At 53.5% G+C, this 15,523-nt stretch overlaps 1 protein-coding gene across 1 annotated transcript; it reads left to right on the top strand.

Annotated features, from left to right (window-relative positions):
* Positions 1-3,415: 3,415 nt before the first annotated feature.
* LOC124666450 (probable disease resistance RPP8-like protein 2) lies at positions 3,416-12,046 on the top strand. The gene is made up of 3 exons (XM_047203787.1): positions 3,416-3,930; positions 9,516-10,904; positions 11,018-12,046. Exons 1-3 carry the CDS (start codon positions 3,416-3,418, stop codon positions 11,925-11,927), a joined length of 2,814 nt encoding a protein of 937 aa, XP_047059743.1. The 3' UTR covers positions 11,928-12,046.
* Positions 12,047-15,523: the final 3,477 nt, after the last annotated feature.

Genomic DNA, 15,523 nt, shown 5'->3' with positions numbered 1-15,523 from the left:
TTCGAAGGATTCACGATGATCACCTGATCTACCGCTTTGTCTCCAGGTTTCCCTGGTCGCATCTCGTTTCCGCCTAACTGCCCCGCTTCAAAAAAAAGTACACACAAAAATTCCCATAACTTCTCTACTCGCACGGGCCGCACAACTCGCGCATGCACTGGTAGAAAAAAGAGCTTCAATCCCGGTTCGCAACAACCATTAGTCCCGGTTGCGCAACCGGGATTAAATATACGCGACTAAAGCCCCCCTTTAGTCGCGGTTGCTTACCGAGATTAAATATGAATCCTAAAACACCAGTAAGAGGCGCCGGCGAGTGGCCGCGGTGGTGCTTGGAGCTACAACTACACCTTTCGTAGCATCCCCACATGGCGCTCGTAGCATTCGTAGCCGTCATGGGACACGGATCCGGTGCCCCCATGAAGGCAGGGCACCGATGAACAGTACCGTGCCCTGCAGTTTCGGCCGTTGGATCAAAAATAGAGAGCCAAGATTAATCACTGTAGCTTGGTACTGTACACTACCCCTGTAGCAGATGCACTGTAGATAAATACTGTAGCGAATGTCCTGTAGCTAGCGCACTGTTTGTTGTCCTGTAGCAGATGCACTGTTCATAGTCATCTGTCCATTCATTTTTGATCCGACGGCTAAAAAAGGGGGGAGGGCACCGTACTGTTCATCGGTGCCCTGCCTTAGTCAGGGCACCGGATCTCAATCCGCCGTCATGTTGTAACACCGCCGACAGCCTCTAAAACCTAATGATCTTATGCACTAGTGTACGGAACAAACATTAGTCTCACGCTATTTTAGTTTTCTCTATCACTCTCATGCTACTCCCTCCTGCCCAAAATATGTTGCATATAAGATTTGGTCAAAGTCAAACTTCGTAAAGTTTAATCATCTATATTGATAAAAAATATAAACATGTACAACAAAATAATAATATTTTTAAAATTATTATGAAATATATGCGTTTGACATGGTCGATCTTTGTATTATTATTTATATTCTTAATTAAAGTTTGCACAATTTAACTTACATGAAAAATTATGCATAACATAAAATTAAAATGGGCAAGATGGAGTATATTAGTTTTCTCCTCGACCTCCCATAGACTGCACTCCAACTATACCTGGGCATATCTCGGGCCGGGCCGGGCTTCGGGCCGGGCCAAGGAAAGCCCGACGCCTAAAGTTTAGGCCCAGGCCCGACCCGGCCCGACGGGATTCACGATTTTCCAGGCCCGAGCCCGGCCCGATGAGAAGCCCGACGGCCGAGCCCGGCCCGACGGCCCGACATTGATATTTTCCTAGCGATCTTACCGGCAAAATACTGATGTTTTTATCGTTTACAACAAAATGTCAACAGTTCTAGTTCACAAGCAATATCAGATCTGAGTTCATATTACAACAAAATGTCAACAGTTCTAGTTCACAAGAATAACACTCGATAGAACATCCAAATCACAACAGCGGGCGGGCGAGGACGGAGATGCGGCCGAGCGCAGCGAGGACGGGGATCGACGAGGCACGGACGAGGACGCTGGATCGACGGCCTCGGGCGAGGATGGACGTGCGGCGGCCGCGGACAACGCGAGGGCGGCGGCCGCGGGCGAGGATGGACGTGCGCGGCCGCGGACGACGCGGAGGGTGGCGGGCGCGGGCGGGGACGCGGGTCGGCGGCCGGCGGCGACGCGAGTCGACGGCCGCGGGCGAGGATGGAGGCGAGGCGGCCGCGGACGACGGAGGGGCGGCGGTTGCGGGCTAAGACGGAGGTGCGGCGGCGGCTGCGGGCGAAGGACGTGCGTGTGGGCTAGCAGCTAGGGTTCTGATGGGGGATTGTGCGGTTGTGCGCGTGTTGGGGTCGTGGGACGTGGGGTTGTGTGGTGCTTGGTGGTATTCTGGTGCGTTTTTGGGCTGAGGTGGGAAGTGGAGGTAGGATGGTCGGGCCGGGCCGGGCCAAATTCGGGCTAAAAATAGAACCCAGGCCCGGCCCGAGTTACTCATCGGGCCAAATTTTTAGGCCCAGGCCCGACCCAGCAGACATATAAGGCATGGCCCGACCCAGGAATTTCGGGCCGGGCCGGGCCGGGCCGTTCGGGCCGGGCTGCCCATGGCCAGATATAACTCCAACCACTAAACTCAACCCCCATCCGGTTCACTCTTCGCCTCTGACCATTTCAACTATCTCATTCTCAGCTGCAGCTGCACAGTGCACACACACACAAGAAATAGACTAGTGATAGTGGCGAGAGAGTATATCTGGCCATGGGCAGCCCGGCCCGAACGGCCCGGCCCGGCCCGGCCCGAAATTCCTGGGTCGGGCCTGGGCCTAAAAATTTGGCCCGATGAGTAACTCGGGCCGGGCCTGGGTTCTATTTTTAGCCCGAATTTGGCCCGGCCCGGCCCGACCATCCTACCTCCACTTCCCACCTCAGCCCAAAAACGCACCAGAATACCACCAAGCACCACACAACCCCACGTCCCACGACCCCAACACGCGCACAACCGCACAATCCCCCATCAGAACCCTAGCTGCTAGCCCACACGCACGTCCTTCGCCCGCAGCCGCCGCCGCACCTCCGTCTTAGCCCGCAGCCGCCGCCCCTCCGTCGTCCGCGGCCGCCTCGCCTCCATCCTCGCCCGCGGCCGTCGACTCGCGTCGTCGCCCGGGGCCGCCGACCTGCGTCCTCGCCCGCAGCCGCCACCCCTGCGTCGTCCGCGGCCGCCGCACGTCCATCCTCGCCCGCAGCCGCCGCCCCTGCGTTGTCCGCGGCCGCCGCACGTCCATCCTCGCCCGAGGCCGTCGATCCGCGTCCTCGTCCGCAGCCGTCGATCCCCGTCCTCGCCTGCAGCCGGCCGCATCTCTGTCCTCGCCCAGCCGCTGTTGTGATTTGGATGTTCTATCGAGTGTTATTCTTGTGAACTAGAACTGTTGACATTTTGTTGTAATATGAACTCAGATCTGATATTGCTTGTGAACTAGAATTGTTGATATTTTGTTGTAAACGATAAAAACATCAGTATTTTTGCTGGTAAGATCGCTAGGAAAATATCAATGTCGGGCCGTCGGGCCGGGCTTCGGGCCGTCGGGCTTCTCATCGGGCCGGGCTCGGGCCTGGAAAATCGTGAATCCCGTCGGGCCGGGTCGGGCCTGGGCCTAAACTTTAGGCGTCGGGCTTTCCTTGGCCCGGCCCGAAGCCCGGCCCGGCCCGAGATATGCCCAGGTATACGAGAGAGTGAGATCGAGGTGTTTGGTGTTGGTTCCCTCACGCCGGCGGCCGGCTCCACCATTGACCTTTGACCCCCACCAAACTACGAGCTGCTCTTACTACATTCCTAGAACCCTCAGGCTGCCTGAGACCATATAGCTATCAGGCACTGCACGCACAGCACAGAGTGTCTGACGAGGCGAACCGATGGCGGAGACGGCGATCACGACGGTGCTGGCCAAGGTGGCGGAGCTGGTAGCCTGGGAAGCCGCAGTGCTGCTGGAGGTGGGCGACGACGTGCGCCTCCTCCGCGACAAGCTCGAGTGGCTCCACACCTTCATCCGCGACGCCGACCGCAGGCGCCGCCTCCGCGACGACGAGTTCGTCGCCGTCTGGGTGCGCCAGACCCGCGACGTCGCGTTCGAGGCCGAGGACGCGCTCGACGACTTCCTCCACCGCGCAGGGCGGCACCGCCGCCGCCGCAACCCGCCCCCGGCGCTCCCCACCGGGGCTCGGTGCTCCGCGTGGCGGTGGCGGTGGCAGTGGCCCCGCCGCCCGCGCTGCGCGGGGCTGCAGGTCGCGCTCCGCCACGACCTCTCCGCCCGCGTCCGACAGATCAGGAAGAGGCTCGACGAGATCTCCGCCAACCGCGCCGCCTACAACATCGAGCACGCGCCGGCGCCCGCCTGGGCCGCATCCTCCGCCACCACCCTCGCCGCATGGTACGCGCGCTCCCAAAACTAAGAATAAAAAGAATCACATGCAAACCGCTAGAACATTTTGCTGCGCCGAAACAGGGGAGTAATTCGGTCTCTCGATCGGGTTCTTGCAGTTCCAACCGAATTTTGTGTCCCTCATTTCGTTTTGTTCTTGACGATTCCTCTTTGTTCTTTCTGAAATATCTTCCTTGATGATTCTGTTGTCTTTCATTTCGTTTTGTTCTGCGAACAAAGATTCTGCTGAATTGTTAAGCTGCTACATTATTTTATATTACAATGGTTACCCGCACAGCCACTCTGAAAATGACATCAAACTAATATATAATTGAAAGATTCTGCTCAGTCGATTTGATTTGATTTGATTGGCTTGCTTGACCAAATTAAGTTGTCAGCGTTATATTGTTCCGGTAGCAGCAGTTGTTCTAGCCACACCTATGGACCATGGTAAAGTCTTGGGTATTTAAGCGCTTCTATAGAAAGAATCATGTTTACAAACAGTTGACTAGCTTGTTTGTTTTGAAATGCCTCTCTGATGAACAGCTTAGCTTGTACTAGTAACATTTTGATGATTGTGCTATCTTTCTTTTATTGCTGTCTTGATCTGTGAACAAGGTTCTGCTGAATTTGGAAGCTACTTAAGTTTACATTTCCTGTTTTTCCCACTCTGAAAATGACATCAACGCATGTAATAATATTCAACAAATAGCGCCATCTATTGGCCTGCTTGAGCTAATTGACAGCAGGACTTCTGCAGCAGTAGTTCTAGTGGACCCATGGTGAAGCTTGCCGTAATGAGTGCAAAATTAAGGTAGCTACCAATTAACCTGCACTACTGAATTATGCACAGAAAGAAGAATCATGCAAAGCAAGCAGGAAAATCGAACTGCTTGAACAATTTGTTCACTTAGATTCTTGCAGTTCCAACCAAGAACCCCACAAAAAATTTGGTGTCCCATTTCATTTGTTCTTGACGATTCTTCTCTGTTTGTTTTAAAATGTCTTCCTTGATGATTCTGCTATCTGTGGGAAAAGATTATGATGACCTATCAGGCTGGTTAATTTTATATTACAGTGATTACCCACCCTGAAAATGTCATCAAACGCACCTATAATTAAGGAATTTACTATAGCTCACTCGACTTTGATTGGCCTGCTTGACCAAATTTTTGAAACGGGGGCAAAAGCTTTGCCCCATTCGATTAATTAAGGAGAAGAGTTTGACAAGAAAGTCCGAACCAAAAGAAAAGAAGAGTACAAGCGACTACTCTCGCGGCATGATTTGGCCCAATCGTTTAGCACCGGCTATAATCCACAAGCGGGCCTCTCTCTTAATCTTATCTAGGAGTACATCATGGTTGGCGGACTTGTCATTGAAAACCCTTGCGTTGCGCTCATTCCAAATCTCCCAAGTGACAAGAAGAGCTAGCGAAGAGATGGCTTTGCGGTTGGGCAAGTGTGGTCTTGTCATGTTGCGCCACCAAAGCTCGATGGATAGGTCGGTCCACCCATTGGGGGTAATGTCCGTGTTGTGCAACCACTCCGCCACTTTGTCCCAAAGGCGCGTAGTGAACCTACAATGGATGAAGAGGTGCGCCGCCGTCTCATTTGCTTGCTTGCATAGGGGACATAGGCCGCAATTTGGCCACCCACGCTTTTGTAGGCGGTCGGCGGTCCAAATGCGGTTTTGGGCAAGAAGCCAAGCAAAGAATTTGGTTTTGGGAGGTGCCCAAGTCTTCCAAACCGACTTATGGAGATAGGAATCGACGGAGCCGATGAATTGCACCTCATAAGCCGATTTAGCGGAGTAATGTCCACTTGCCGTGAGATTCCAAATAATGTCATCATCCAAATCATCATGAAGTTGCACCCCTTGGCAACGAGTCCAAAGGTCGAGGAATTGCGAGAAATGCGCCATGGTGAAGTCGTTGTCCAATTTGATCATGTTGACCCAAGCATTTCCATTTAGAGCAAGATTGACATTCCACCTTTTGCGCTTAGATACATCGAAAATGAGCGGCGCGATGTCCTTCGGTTTCCTTCCCATGAGCCAAGGGGCCTCCCAAAAAGATGTCTTCTTGCCATTGCCGAGGGTGATGGTGGTCGCGGCGTAGAAAATATCCATGTCTTGGTCGGAGCAAGGATTCCCATAGCCCACCCAAATCTTCGACGGGTCCTTCCACTCATGCCAAGGCCACCGGAGGCGAAGAGCCGTGGCAAACTTGTCTAAGTCCTTGACTCCAAGACCTCCAAGTTTATAGGGGCGGCAAACCGTTTTCCAATTGACTTTACATTTTGCCCCGGAGGTGGTTTCCTTCGCCGACCAAAGAAAAGCTCTTTGAAGCTTGTTGATGAACTTGGTAGTCCCCGGGGGAATGGCGAGGGGAGTGAGGTAGTAGGTTGCTTGGGAGGTAATAACCGACTTGACAAGGGAAGCCCGGCCGGCCGTGGTGATAAATTTACCACACCAAGTTGGGATCTTGCGGGCGCAATTGTCTTCAAGGTGTTGAAAGTCCACGCGTTTTAGTTGCCAAACCGAGAGGGGTAAGCCAAGGTATCTCATGGGGAAGGTCGAACGGGCCACCGGGATGCCCTCGAGGATGTCATCAAGGTCGGTCTCTCCGCAACGAATGGGGACAACGGAGCTCTTAAGGAAGTTAGTGGCAAGACCGGTGACTTCCCCAAAGCTATGAAGGATGTTTGCCAAGTTTTGGATGTCTTCCTTGATCGGGGCCACGAAGATGGCCGCATCATCCGCGTATAGGGAGGTGCGGAGTATGTTTCCTCGGCCCCTAATTTTGTGGAGAAGCCCGTGTGTGGTGGCGGCATCAAGAATTTGGGCAAGTGGGTCGATGGCGAGGACGAAAAGTAGGGGTGAAAGAGGGTCCCCTTGCCGAAGGCCCTGACCATGAATGATAGGAGGTCCCGCAACGCCGTTGAGGATGACCCTAGAAGAGGCCGTGGAGAGAAGGGCGGTGATCCAGTTGCGGAATTGTGCCGGGAATCCGCGGCGATGTAGAAGGTCCAAGATATATTCCCAACGGATAGAATCAAAGGCTTTCCTGATGTCAAGCTTGAAGAGAAGCGACGGCGTCTTGGACTTGTGTAAGCGTTTGGCGAGGTTTTTGACATATAGAAAATTGTCATGTATACTTCGTTTTTTGATGAAGGCACTTTGGGCGTTGGAGACAAGCTCATCCATCAAGGGCCCCAAGCGTAGGGCGAGGACTTTAGAGATGATCTTGGCAATAGCATGAATGAGGCTAATGGGCCTGAAGTCCGAGATATCATCCGCCCCCTCTTTTTTGGGAACCAGGGCGATGTTGGCGGTGTTGAGCCAATGAAAGTTGGCCGTTTGCAAGTTGCCAAACTGGAAAATCACCCTCATAACATCATGCTTGATTATGCCCCAGCACTTCTTGAAAAAGATTCCGGTGAAACCATCAGGACCGGGTGCCTTGTCGCCCGGTAGAAGGTTGATAGCATTGAGGACCTCCTCCTCCGTGATCGGATCGCCAAGCCCCTCCATGGTCGGATTTTCAAAGTGGAGCTCGTCCCACATGAAATCCTGACTCCGCGTAGCGCCCTTGCCGATGACCTCCTTGAAGTGATCGTGGACCACCTCCTCTTTCTCTTTATGATCGGTAACCCACCCATGGTCACGTTTTAGGCGGTAGATGTGATTTTTCCTCCTTCGAGCGTTGACTCTAAGATGAAAGAATTTGGTATTCGCGTCGCCTTCCTTGATGTTGGAGATCCGGGCACACTGTTTTTTCCTTGCCCTTTCGACAACCGCCAAGGCGATGACCTTTTTTTTCAGCCTAGCATGCAGATCGCGCTCACCAATGGAGAGGACCCTAATTTCCTGAGCCATGTCAAAATGTAGGATGACAAGCAGAGCGGCATGCAACATAATTTTCCCATTTGAGAAGAGGCCTCTACCCCAACGACTAAGCCTCTTGGCGGTGTTGCTGAGCTTGTGAAAGAGGACGTGGCAGGGCTCAGTGTGATTCATAGGCTCATCCCATGCGGCCTTGACAACGTCGGTGAACCTCGGAATGCGTGTCCAAAAATTCTCGAATTTAAAGGTGCGGGGACGGCGCGGCCCACTGTCATCCGCCAAAAGAAGCGGGCAATGGTCAGATAGCGAGGAGGAAAGGGCATGAAGAACATGAGTGTCGAACCGTAGGTCCCATTCCGCGTTACAGAAGAAGGCGTCAAGATTGCACAAAGTGGGGTTGGCGCGGCCATTGGTCCAAGTGAAACGCCTGTTTTGCAGGCGGATCTCAGACAGCTCACAGTCAAGGAGGGCATCACGGAAGCGGTTTATACGGCTCCGATTGATATTGCGTTTGTTCTTGTCACTCGCGCGCCGGATCTGATTGAAATCCCCAAGGGCCAGCCAACGCACCCCAGTTGTTGGCTTGAGGGCGACCAGCTCAGCGAAGAAGTCATCCTTACGGTTAGCCGCAGTTGGGCCATAAACCGCCGTGATCTTAAAATCACTCTCGGCACTGGATTGCAGAAGATGCACATCGGCAGACAAGGAGAACTCCGTAATGTGCACGTTGGTAATCTGTACCGAGGACTCATCCCAAAGCAGAAGGATTCCACCCCTAGTTCCAATCGCCGGGCGCTCCGCAAAGCTCTTAAGCCTGTACCCACCAATATAAGCCGCCTCGATCGGACTGACGACCGCAAGTTTAGTTTCTTGCAGGCAGACAATCTGACAGGAGGAAGCGGCAATAGTTTCGTGCACGGTGTCGCGCCTATCCTGATCGTTGAGGCCCCGGACGTTCCATCCCAAGAGGTTAAAAGAGTGTTGTAACATGGAGACATGGGAGACCCTGTGAAGAAGATGATGCAAATATTGCAGAGTAACCGGCGATAGCTAAGACAACTTTTTCCAAGCTCAGGAACAGACTCCAGAAGCTGAAAGACTCAGATAGCATGCGTGGGTTGACAGTACCCAAAAGCCCACAAGAAAAGCTGAAAGGTTGTGCTAACATTGGAAACTAGTAGACTCGAGCAAGCAGCAAGCTGGGTAGTCAGACAGCCGCAACGCCGCCATCTTCGGTGGCCGTTTGGTCGTGATCCAGGCCAGCAGCGCCCCCCTCCTGCAGCAGGGCATCATCCATCTCTTCCTCTTCAGGTGTAGCCACCTTGAAAAGAGCCCGCATGGCTGCGAGCACCTCATCGGAGACTTGGCCTTTGAAACGGAGCGCGAATTCAGCCATTGCCGCCTCCGTAACCTCTTGTCCATTCTTGACGATGCCAAGTCCTCGACAGACCAACGTTTCCGCAGCGGCCGCAATCGGAGCCGCCTTCCGACGCGCTTTGAGTCTATCGCTGTTGCGCCGGATGGAGAAGCCCATGGTGCGGGCCACGCCCACGCCCGCAAGGGTCTTGCGCCGAGCCACCGGCCTGATGGGAGGCGAAGACATTGGCGGCGAAATTCAGTTTCGGCAACAGTAGTTATAATAGCTAACCATGGCAAAGCTTCAGCATAGTATTCAGTGCTAAACAAGCTACAGATTATCAAGCATTACTGAATTATGTACTGATGACTGGCTTGGTGCATTTGGATGCAGGGATGATCTGGAGGAGTACACTGTCGGCTTCGACAAGTACAGCAACATGCTCAGGGAGCAGCTCCTAGACGTCGACGCTGTCTCTGGCCGCGCCGTTGTCTCCATCACCGGCGAGAGCAGCATCGGCAAGACCACGCTAGCGCACAAGGTCTACCAGAGCCCCGAGGTCCGCAACCACTTCACCATACGCACCTGGACGGTGCTCCCTCCCAACAGCCGCCCATCCGACGTGCTCTGTGACATCCGTAGGCAGGCCGGCTCCCAGCTTCGCCGGTTCACATCCCACGGCCAGGTTGTGGAAGATGGTGGTGGCTGCGACGCTGGCAACAAGGGCAAGGACATCAGCAACTCGCTGTTCCGGAACATGACCGGCAGGCGGTACCTCGTCGTGGTCGACGGCAGCATCGCGGCTGCTGACTGGAACAGCCTCCGGGCGTCGCTCCCCGATGAGGGCAACGGCAGCAGGGTGTTGCTGGTCACCGACGCAGCGGGGTTGGAGGTTGTGGGCTACGCCGGTGGCCCGACGTACGACCCCATCGAGCTGACGCGGCTCAACCCGGAGAACACATACGAGCTGTTCTGGCGCAGGGTGTTTGGCCGCCGCGGCGACTGCCCTGGGCGGTACAAGTCGAGGTACTACCAGGACGTGTTCCGGATCACCCGTGGCCTGCCGCTGTCCGTCGTCGTCCTTGCAGGCGTGCTCCGGTCCAAGGAACTGCCGGTGGAGTGGGACCAAGTGATGACGCAGCTGCTGGCGGCAAGGGACCAGCCACAGTGCAAGAACAGCAACGGCGGGAGGCGGATAATGTCGCTGGCATTCGATGACCTGCCACACCACCTCAAGTCATGCTTCCTCTACTTTGCGGCGATGCCAGAGAGCGTGCCAGTGAACGCGGCGAGGCTGGTGAGGCTGTGGGTCGCTGAGGGGTTTGTCCGGCCGCGGCGTGGGAGCACCATGGAGGAGGTCGGGCAGGGGTACCTCAAGGAGCTCATCTCCCGGTGCATGGTCCAGCTGGTGGACAAGGACGAGTTCGGCACTGTGACGACGGTGGTGGTGCATGACCGTCTCCACGCCTTTGCCCAGGACGAGGCGCAGGAGGCGTGTTTCGTCGAGAGCCACGACAGCACCGACGTTCTCGCCCCCGCCACCGTGCGCCGCCTCGCTGTCCAGAACACCACCGACAAACATGTCCACCTCGGCAACGCACTGCCCAAGCTCCGCACCATCGTCTGCGACTTCGTCAATGGCAGTACTACCAAACCCAGCGTCTGCATCCACTCCACTGATCTGGGCTTCCTCCATGCTTCGAAGTTCCTCCGCGTCATCGACATCCATGGCCTCGAGCTCAAGAAATTACCAAATGAGATTGGCTCAATGATCCACATAAGGTAACCTGAGCATTTTCTGAACATTTTTTTTTTTAGAGAAAGAATTTTCTGAACATTGGTATAATAAGTTTGATGTTAAATACTGAATAATTTGAGATGATTTCCTGGATCAGGTACCTTGGCCTTCAGTGTGGTCAGTTGGAGAGGCTGCCGAGCACGATAAACAAGCTGGTGAACCTGCAGTCACTGATACTCAAGGGCAGCAATGGCATGCTGGGCGTGACCGCCGCGTTCTGGATGATCCCAACGCTGCGGCACGTTGTGGCACCGTTCGCGCTGCCCAAGTGCTTGGGTGACCTGTACAGCCTCCAGACGCTCCACGGCGTGCAGCCGCACTGCTGGGACACACGTATCGGTGCCGGCAACCCGCTGGGGAGGGCCACTAACCTCCGGTCGCTGGAGCTCAGCGGGCTCACCGCCGCGCACGTCGGCACACTGACTTCTGCGCTCGAGAGCCTCGACCTGCTGGTACACCTGGTGCTGCAGGGCGAATCACTGCCGCGGGCCGTGTTCACCGTCCCGAGCCTGCGGCGGCTGCAGAGCCTAAGGCTGGTGGGGTCCATGGAGGAAGATGAGGACGAGGAGGAGGCCGATGACGTTGCCGTCCGGTACATCCGGCCAAACCTGACAAGGCTGTCGATGTGGTACACGATGGTGGGGCAGAGCTTTGTGGACATGCTGGGCGAGCTGCCGAGCCTGGCAGAGCTGAAGCTGATGTGGGGCGCCTACGACGGCGAGCAGCTGGTGTTCCAGGACGGCGGGTTCCCGGGCCTGCATACGCTGGGGCTGGGGCTGCCGGAGCTGGAGGAATGGACGGTGAGAGCAGGGTCCATGGCGGCGCTGGTGACGTTGACGCTGTTCCGGTGCGCCAACGTGGAGATGCTCCCGGAGGCTCTGGCCGGGATGAAGGAGCTGGAGGAGGTTGTGCTGTTCAAAATGCCGAAGATGGTGGGGAGGATCGAGGAGGGAGGCGAGGATCACCACAAGATCAAGCATGTCCCTGTCGTTCAGACCATCCGGTAGAGAGTGTCATCCAAAGTTCCAAACCATGCTATCACAAGACTTCTAGGAACAACAGAAGAGCATTGCTACTTTCTTATATGCACTTCTATTATCATGTATGCATTTGAATGTGCAAATGTATCACCTGGTACATTTTGGATTTAAGAGAACATAGCGTACTGTTCTGTTAGCCGACTGCCTGCTAAAAAATGATCTGTGAGTGTAAGCTGAATGATGTTGTTTCAGGTTCAGTTTGCACATTTTCTGTGCTTAGCTTTGGCACCAAATCGTCCAGGTTCCTGATTATCAGATTGATCATATCAACTTTGAACTGATGAACAATCTCATTTTGGTGCACCCAACTTGTTTTTTTTTAGATGGGCCAATTGTACTCCATTATGGCACGACATAATCGTCCGCAGCCAAAAAAGTTTACATCAGGTGAGGATATCAAGCCATACATAAACATTCTACATTTCACACTCAAACACCTAATGCCGCCAAAGCGTGAGTTGGCACAAACTAAAAACTATAGAAATTGAAAGTGATCCGTGGTCTTCAAAGCTGGCTTGGGTACAGGGCAACGCAGCGAGCGCCAAATAGGAGGACACGATCACCACCATGCATCGCCATTGACCCTCGTTAATTTCTCGGTGGAAAATGAGCTCCCTGCCGGCGAGGGCGACCATGGCGAAGCCCTTGAGAAGCAGCCTCCCGGAGGAGATCTTGGTGTGGGAGATCCTGGTCCGTCTGCCCCACAAAGATCTCGTCCGCTGCCGCGCCGTCAGCCACGCGTGGCGCCGTGCCGCCTCCGCCCGCGATCTCCTCCTGGAGCACCACCGCCGCCAGCCATCCCACCCCCTCATCAACCGCAGAGGAACACCAGGCGCCGAGGAACGCCGCTGGCTCCACGTCGCCGCCTTGGACCATGAGCAGCTCCAGCCCGTGGCGCGGCTGGACAGCCTCCACGTCTGCGTGAAGGCTTCCTGCGACGGGCTGCTGCTCCTGGCGGAAGGAGTTCGTGGTACTCCTACCGGCCTGAGCGCCTCCATCTGCAACCCGGCGACGCGGCAGATCGGCCGTCTCCCGCAGCTGAAGGGGTACGTCGCCATGGGGCTCTACCGGCACCGCCCCACAGGCGAGTACCGGCTGCTGCTGCGCTGGTGGTTCAGCAGGGGGTCGATGTACGTCCTGGCGTTGGACCGCCACGAGCTGCCGCTGAGGCGCATCCAGTGCCCGCCGGACGCGTCGCACTACAGGTTATCCTCCTCCTCCTCCTCCACGCCTGTCCTGCTCCGCGGCAACCTGCACTGGACATTGGACACTCTGGCTCTGCCGCGTCGGACAGAAATACAAGTGTTCGACACCACAGCAGAGTCATTCCGTCGAATGAGTTCTCCTGATGTTCCTATACACGGGGCTGATCTGTTTGAGATGGACGGCGTTCTTGGCATGTACAGCTGGGACAATGGCATGAGAGCTGTTCGTATTTGGGCCATGCAGGACTACGAGAGCCAGGTCTGGTCCCTCAAGTGCAGCGTCGAATTGCCGATGATGCCGGAGATGCCGCTGACCCGGGAGCGTCGGAGGAGCCTGATGGTTGTGTGCGAAGAGGGGGTTGTGCGTGTGCTCGTCGCTTTTGGAGGATTGCTGCTTTGTGTTGACACTGAGGGCAAGTTGCTGGCAAGTTCCCGTGATGATGATCATAGCCTCTCAATTTCTAAGCAGTTCCTGAAGACAAGCCTGGTTTCACATGACTTCTTCTCAACGTTTCAGGGTGACATGAATGCTTGGCCTTTCATCTAATGAAAACAGAGTGATCGATGTGTATGTAAATTCTCACACGCCTTGATGATGCTGTTAGTCAACCGCGCAGGCGCTTCCGCGTTATTTTGCTTTGTAAAGAACGATCTCTATTTTCTGCGGTCATGTTTGGGCCGCAAGTTCTCCTTATGGTGTATTGGTGTATGCACCATGTGCCAAGAGTTTACGATCAGCAAATCATGGATGCTAGTATTTGGTACCATGACATAATAATACCCTGCTTGTTATCTACTAATGTACAAGGATACTCAAATTCTAGTTTGCTACTCTGCTTGTCAATGATTCTGAATTGCTGTGTGGGCAATGCTTTTGCTGCCACTATGTTCTCATTTGCAAAATTTACAGTCTCTAGAATCAGGCATTATATATTCAGTCTGTACAATTAATGCCATCTCTTTTTTTTTTTTTTTGAATCATAGCCAAGTATTCAGTGAATGTCCGCCCTTGTTCTATTTTTTCTACTATGAATGTGTGCCCTTGTTGTATCATGACATTTCCATTCTTTGCTTTTTCTCAACTATATAAGAATGTTCATAACTTAGCTGACGAGAAGAAGGGCAGTGCGCCTGGTATCACCTTGGTGAAACACAATATTTTTCTAAGTCTGCACCTGTTTCCTTTTCTTTTCGGCGAAGAATTTTATGAAATTGCTGTACAAAACAAAGCAGTGAAAAAAGGAATTTTGACACGTAGTTATGTGTTCACCTTAGGCATGACATCGGTTAAGGCTTTTCTCAGGTTGTTGGACAGTCGTCATTCTTGTTGTAATGACTGCAAACATGCTTCAGAAGTTGTGCTGCACTTGCTCTGCCTGCAACTGTTGTTCTCAACATGCACCTGTATTGCAGTGAAATGATCTGGCGGAGCCAGCAGTGTGGAAGGGCGGGGCGGGCCGCCCAACCCATATGTCTTCTATTGAAAGTAATAAAAAAATACAGAGCAAGTTAAGGTCTACTCTACCCTAATAAAATGGGCTGGATTTGACATTCAGCAACATCGTCATCCACTGAAACTGGAGATGCTCCTGGAGGTGCTGGCCGGGATGAAGGAGCTGGAGGAGGTGGGGATGGCTTTACCGGTGCTTTCTTCGAAAACAGTTAGGGGATCATAAAAAACAATGTCATGAACGCCATCCATCAATTCAACGATCTTCAGGTGGCTCACCTTCAATGGCTAAATTCGGCCAATATTGTTCTTTTGCCAAAACAGGAGGGGGGCGACGAAATCTCCGAGCATAGGCTGGCGAGGACGCCCTGCTCTGGTGGGCTGGCTGTGTGGCGAGCGTTCTGGGCATCAGGATCGTGTGCAGGTAAGGAGTTCACCTCTTCAGGAGAACTTAATCTTACCAATCTATAAAAGAAAGGATGTGAAGAATCCCCTCGAAGTATATACATGGGTGTGGTGTGCTTGTTAAATATATTACTAGTAACACTCGCTGCCGTATGTATGCCATGATTTCAATACCTGATATTTTGGTGTCAGCAATATTAGTTTGGTACTGACATGATCATGATGTCTACCATACAGATCCTGAACGGAAGATCATTCTACCTAGGTACTTCAATCCTGTTGGGGCTCATCCGAGTGGATACCTTGGTGAAGACCCATGTGGAATTCCTAATAATCTCATGTCCTATGTTTAGCAAGCTGTTGTTGGTAGGAGGCCATCTCACACAATATTGGGGAATGACTACGTATGGAACTGGGGTAATTATTCGTGTCATTTACACCCGCTGCAATTTTATTTATCTATAGTTGTGCCTTTGAAGATATGTTAGCATCTGGATTTAGTT

The sequence above is a fragment of the Lolium rigidum genome, chromosome 6 (genome assembly GCF_022539505.1).
Source record: "Lolium rigidum isolate FL_2022 chromosome 6, APGP_CSIRO_Lrig_0.1, whole genome shotgun sequence".
NCBI lineage: Eukaryota > Viridiplantae > Streptophyta > Magnoliopsida > Poales > Poaceae > Lolium > Lolium rigidum.
This window is presented reverse-complemented; position numbering and strand designations above follow the sequence as displayed.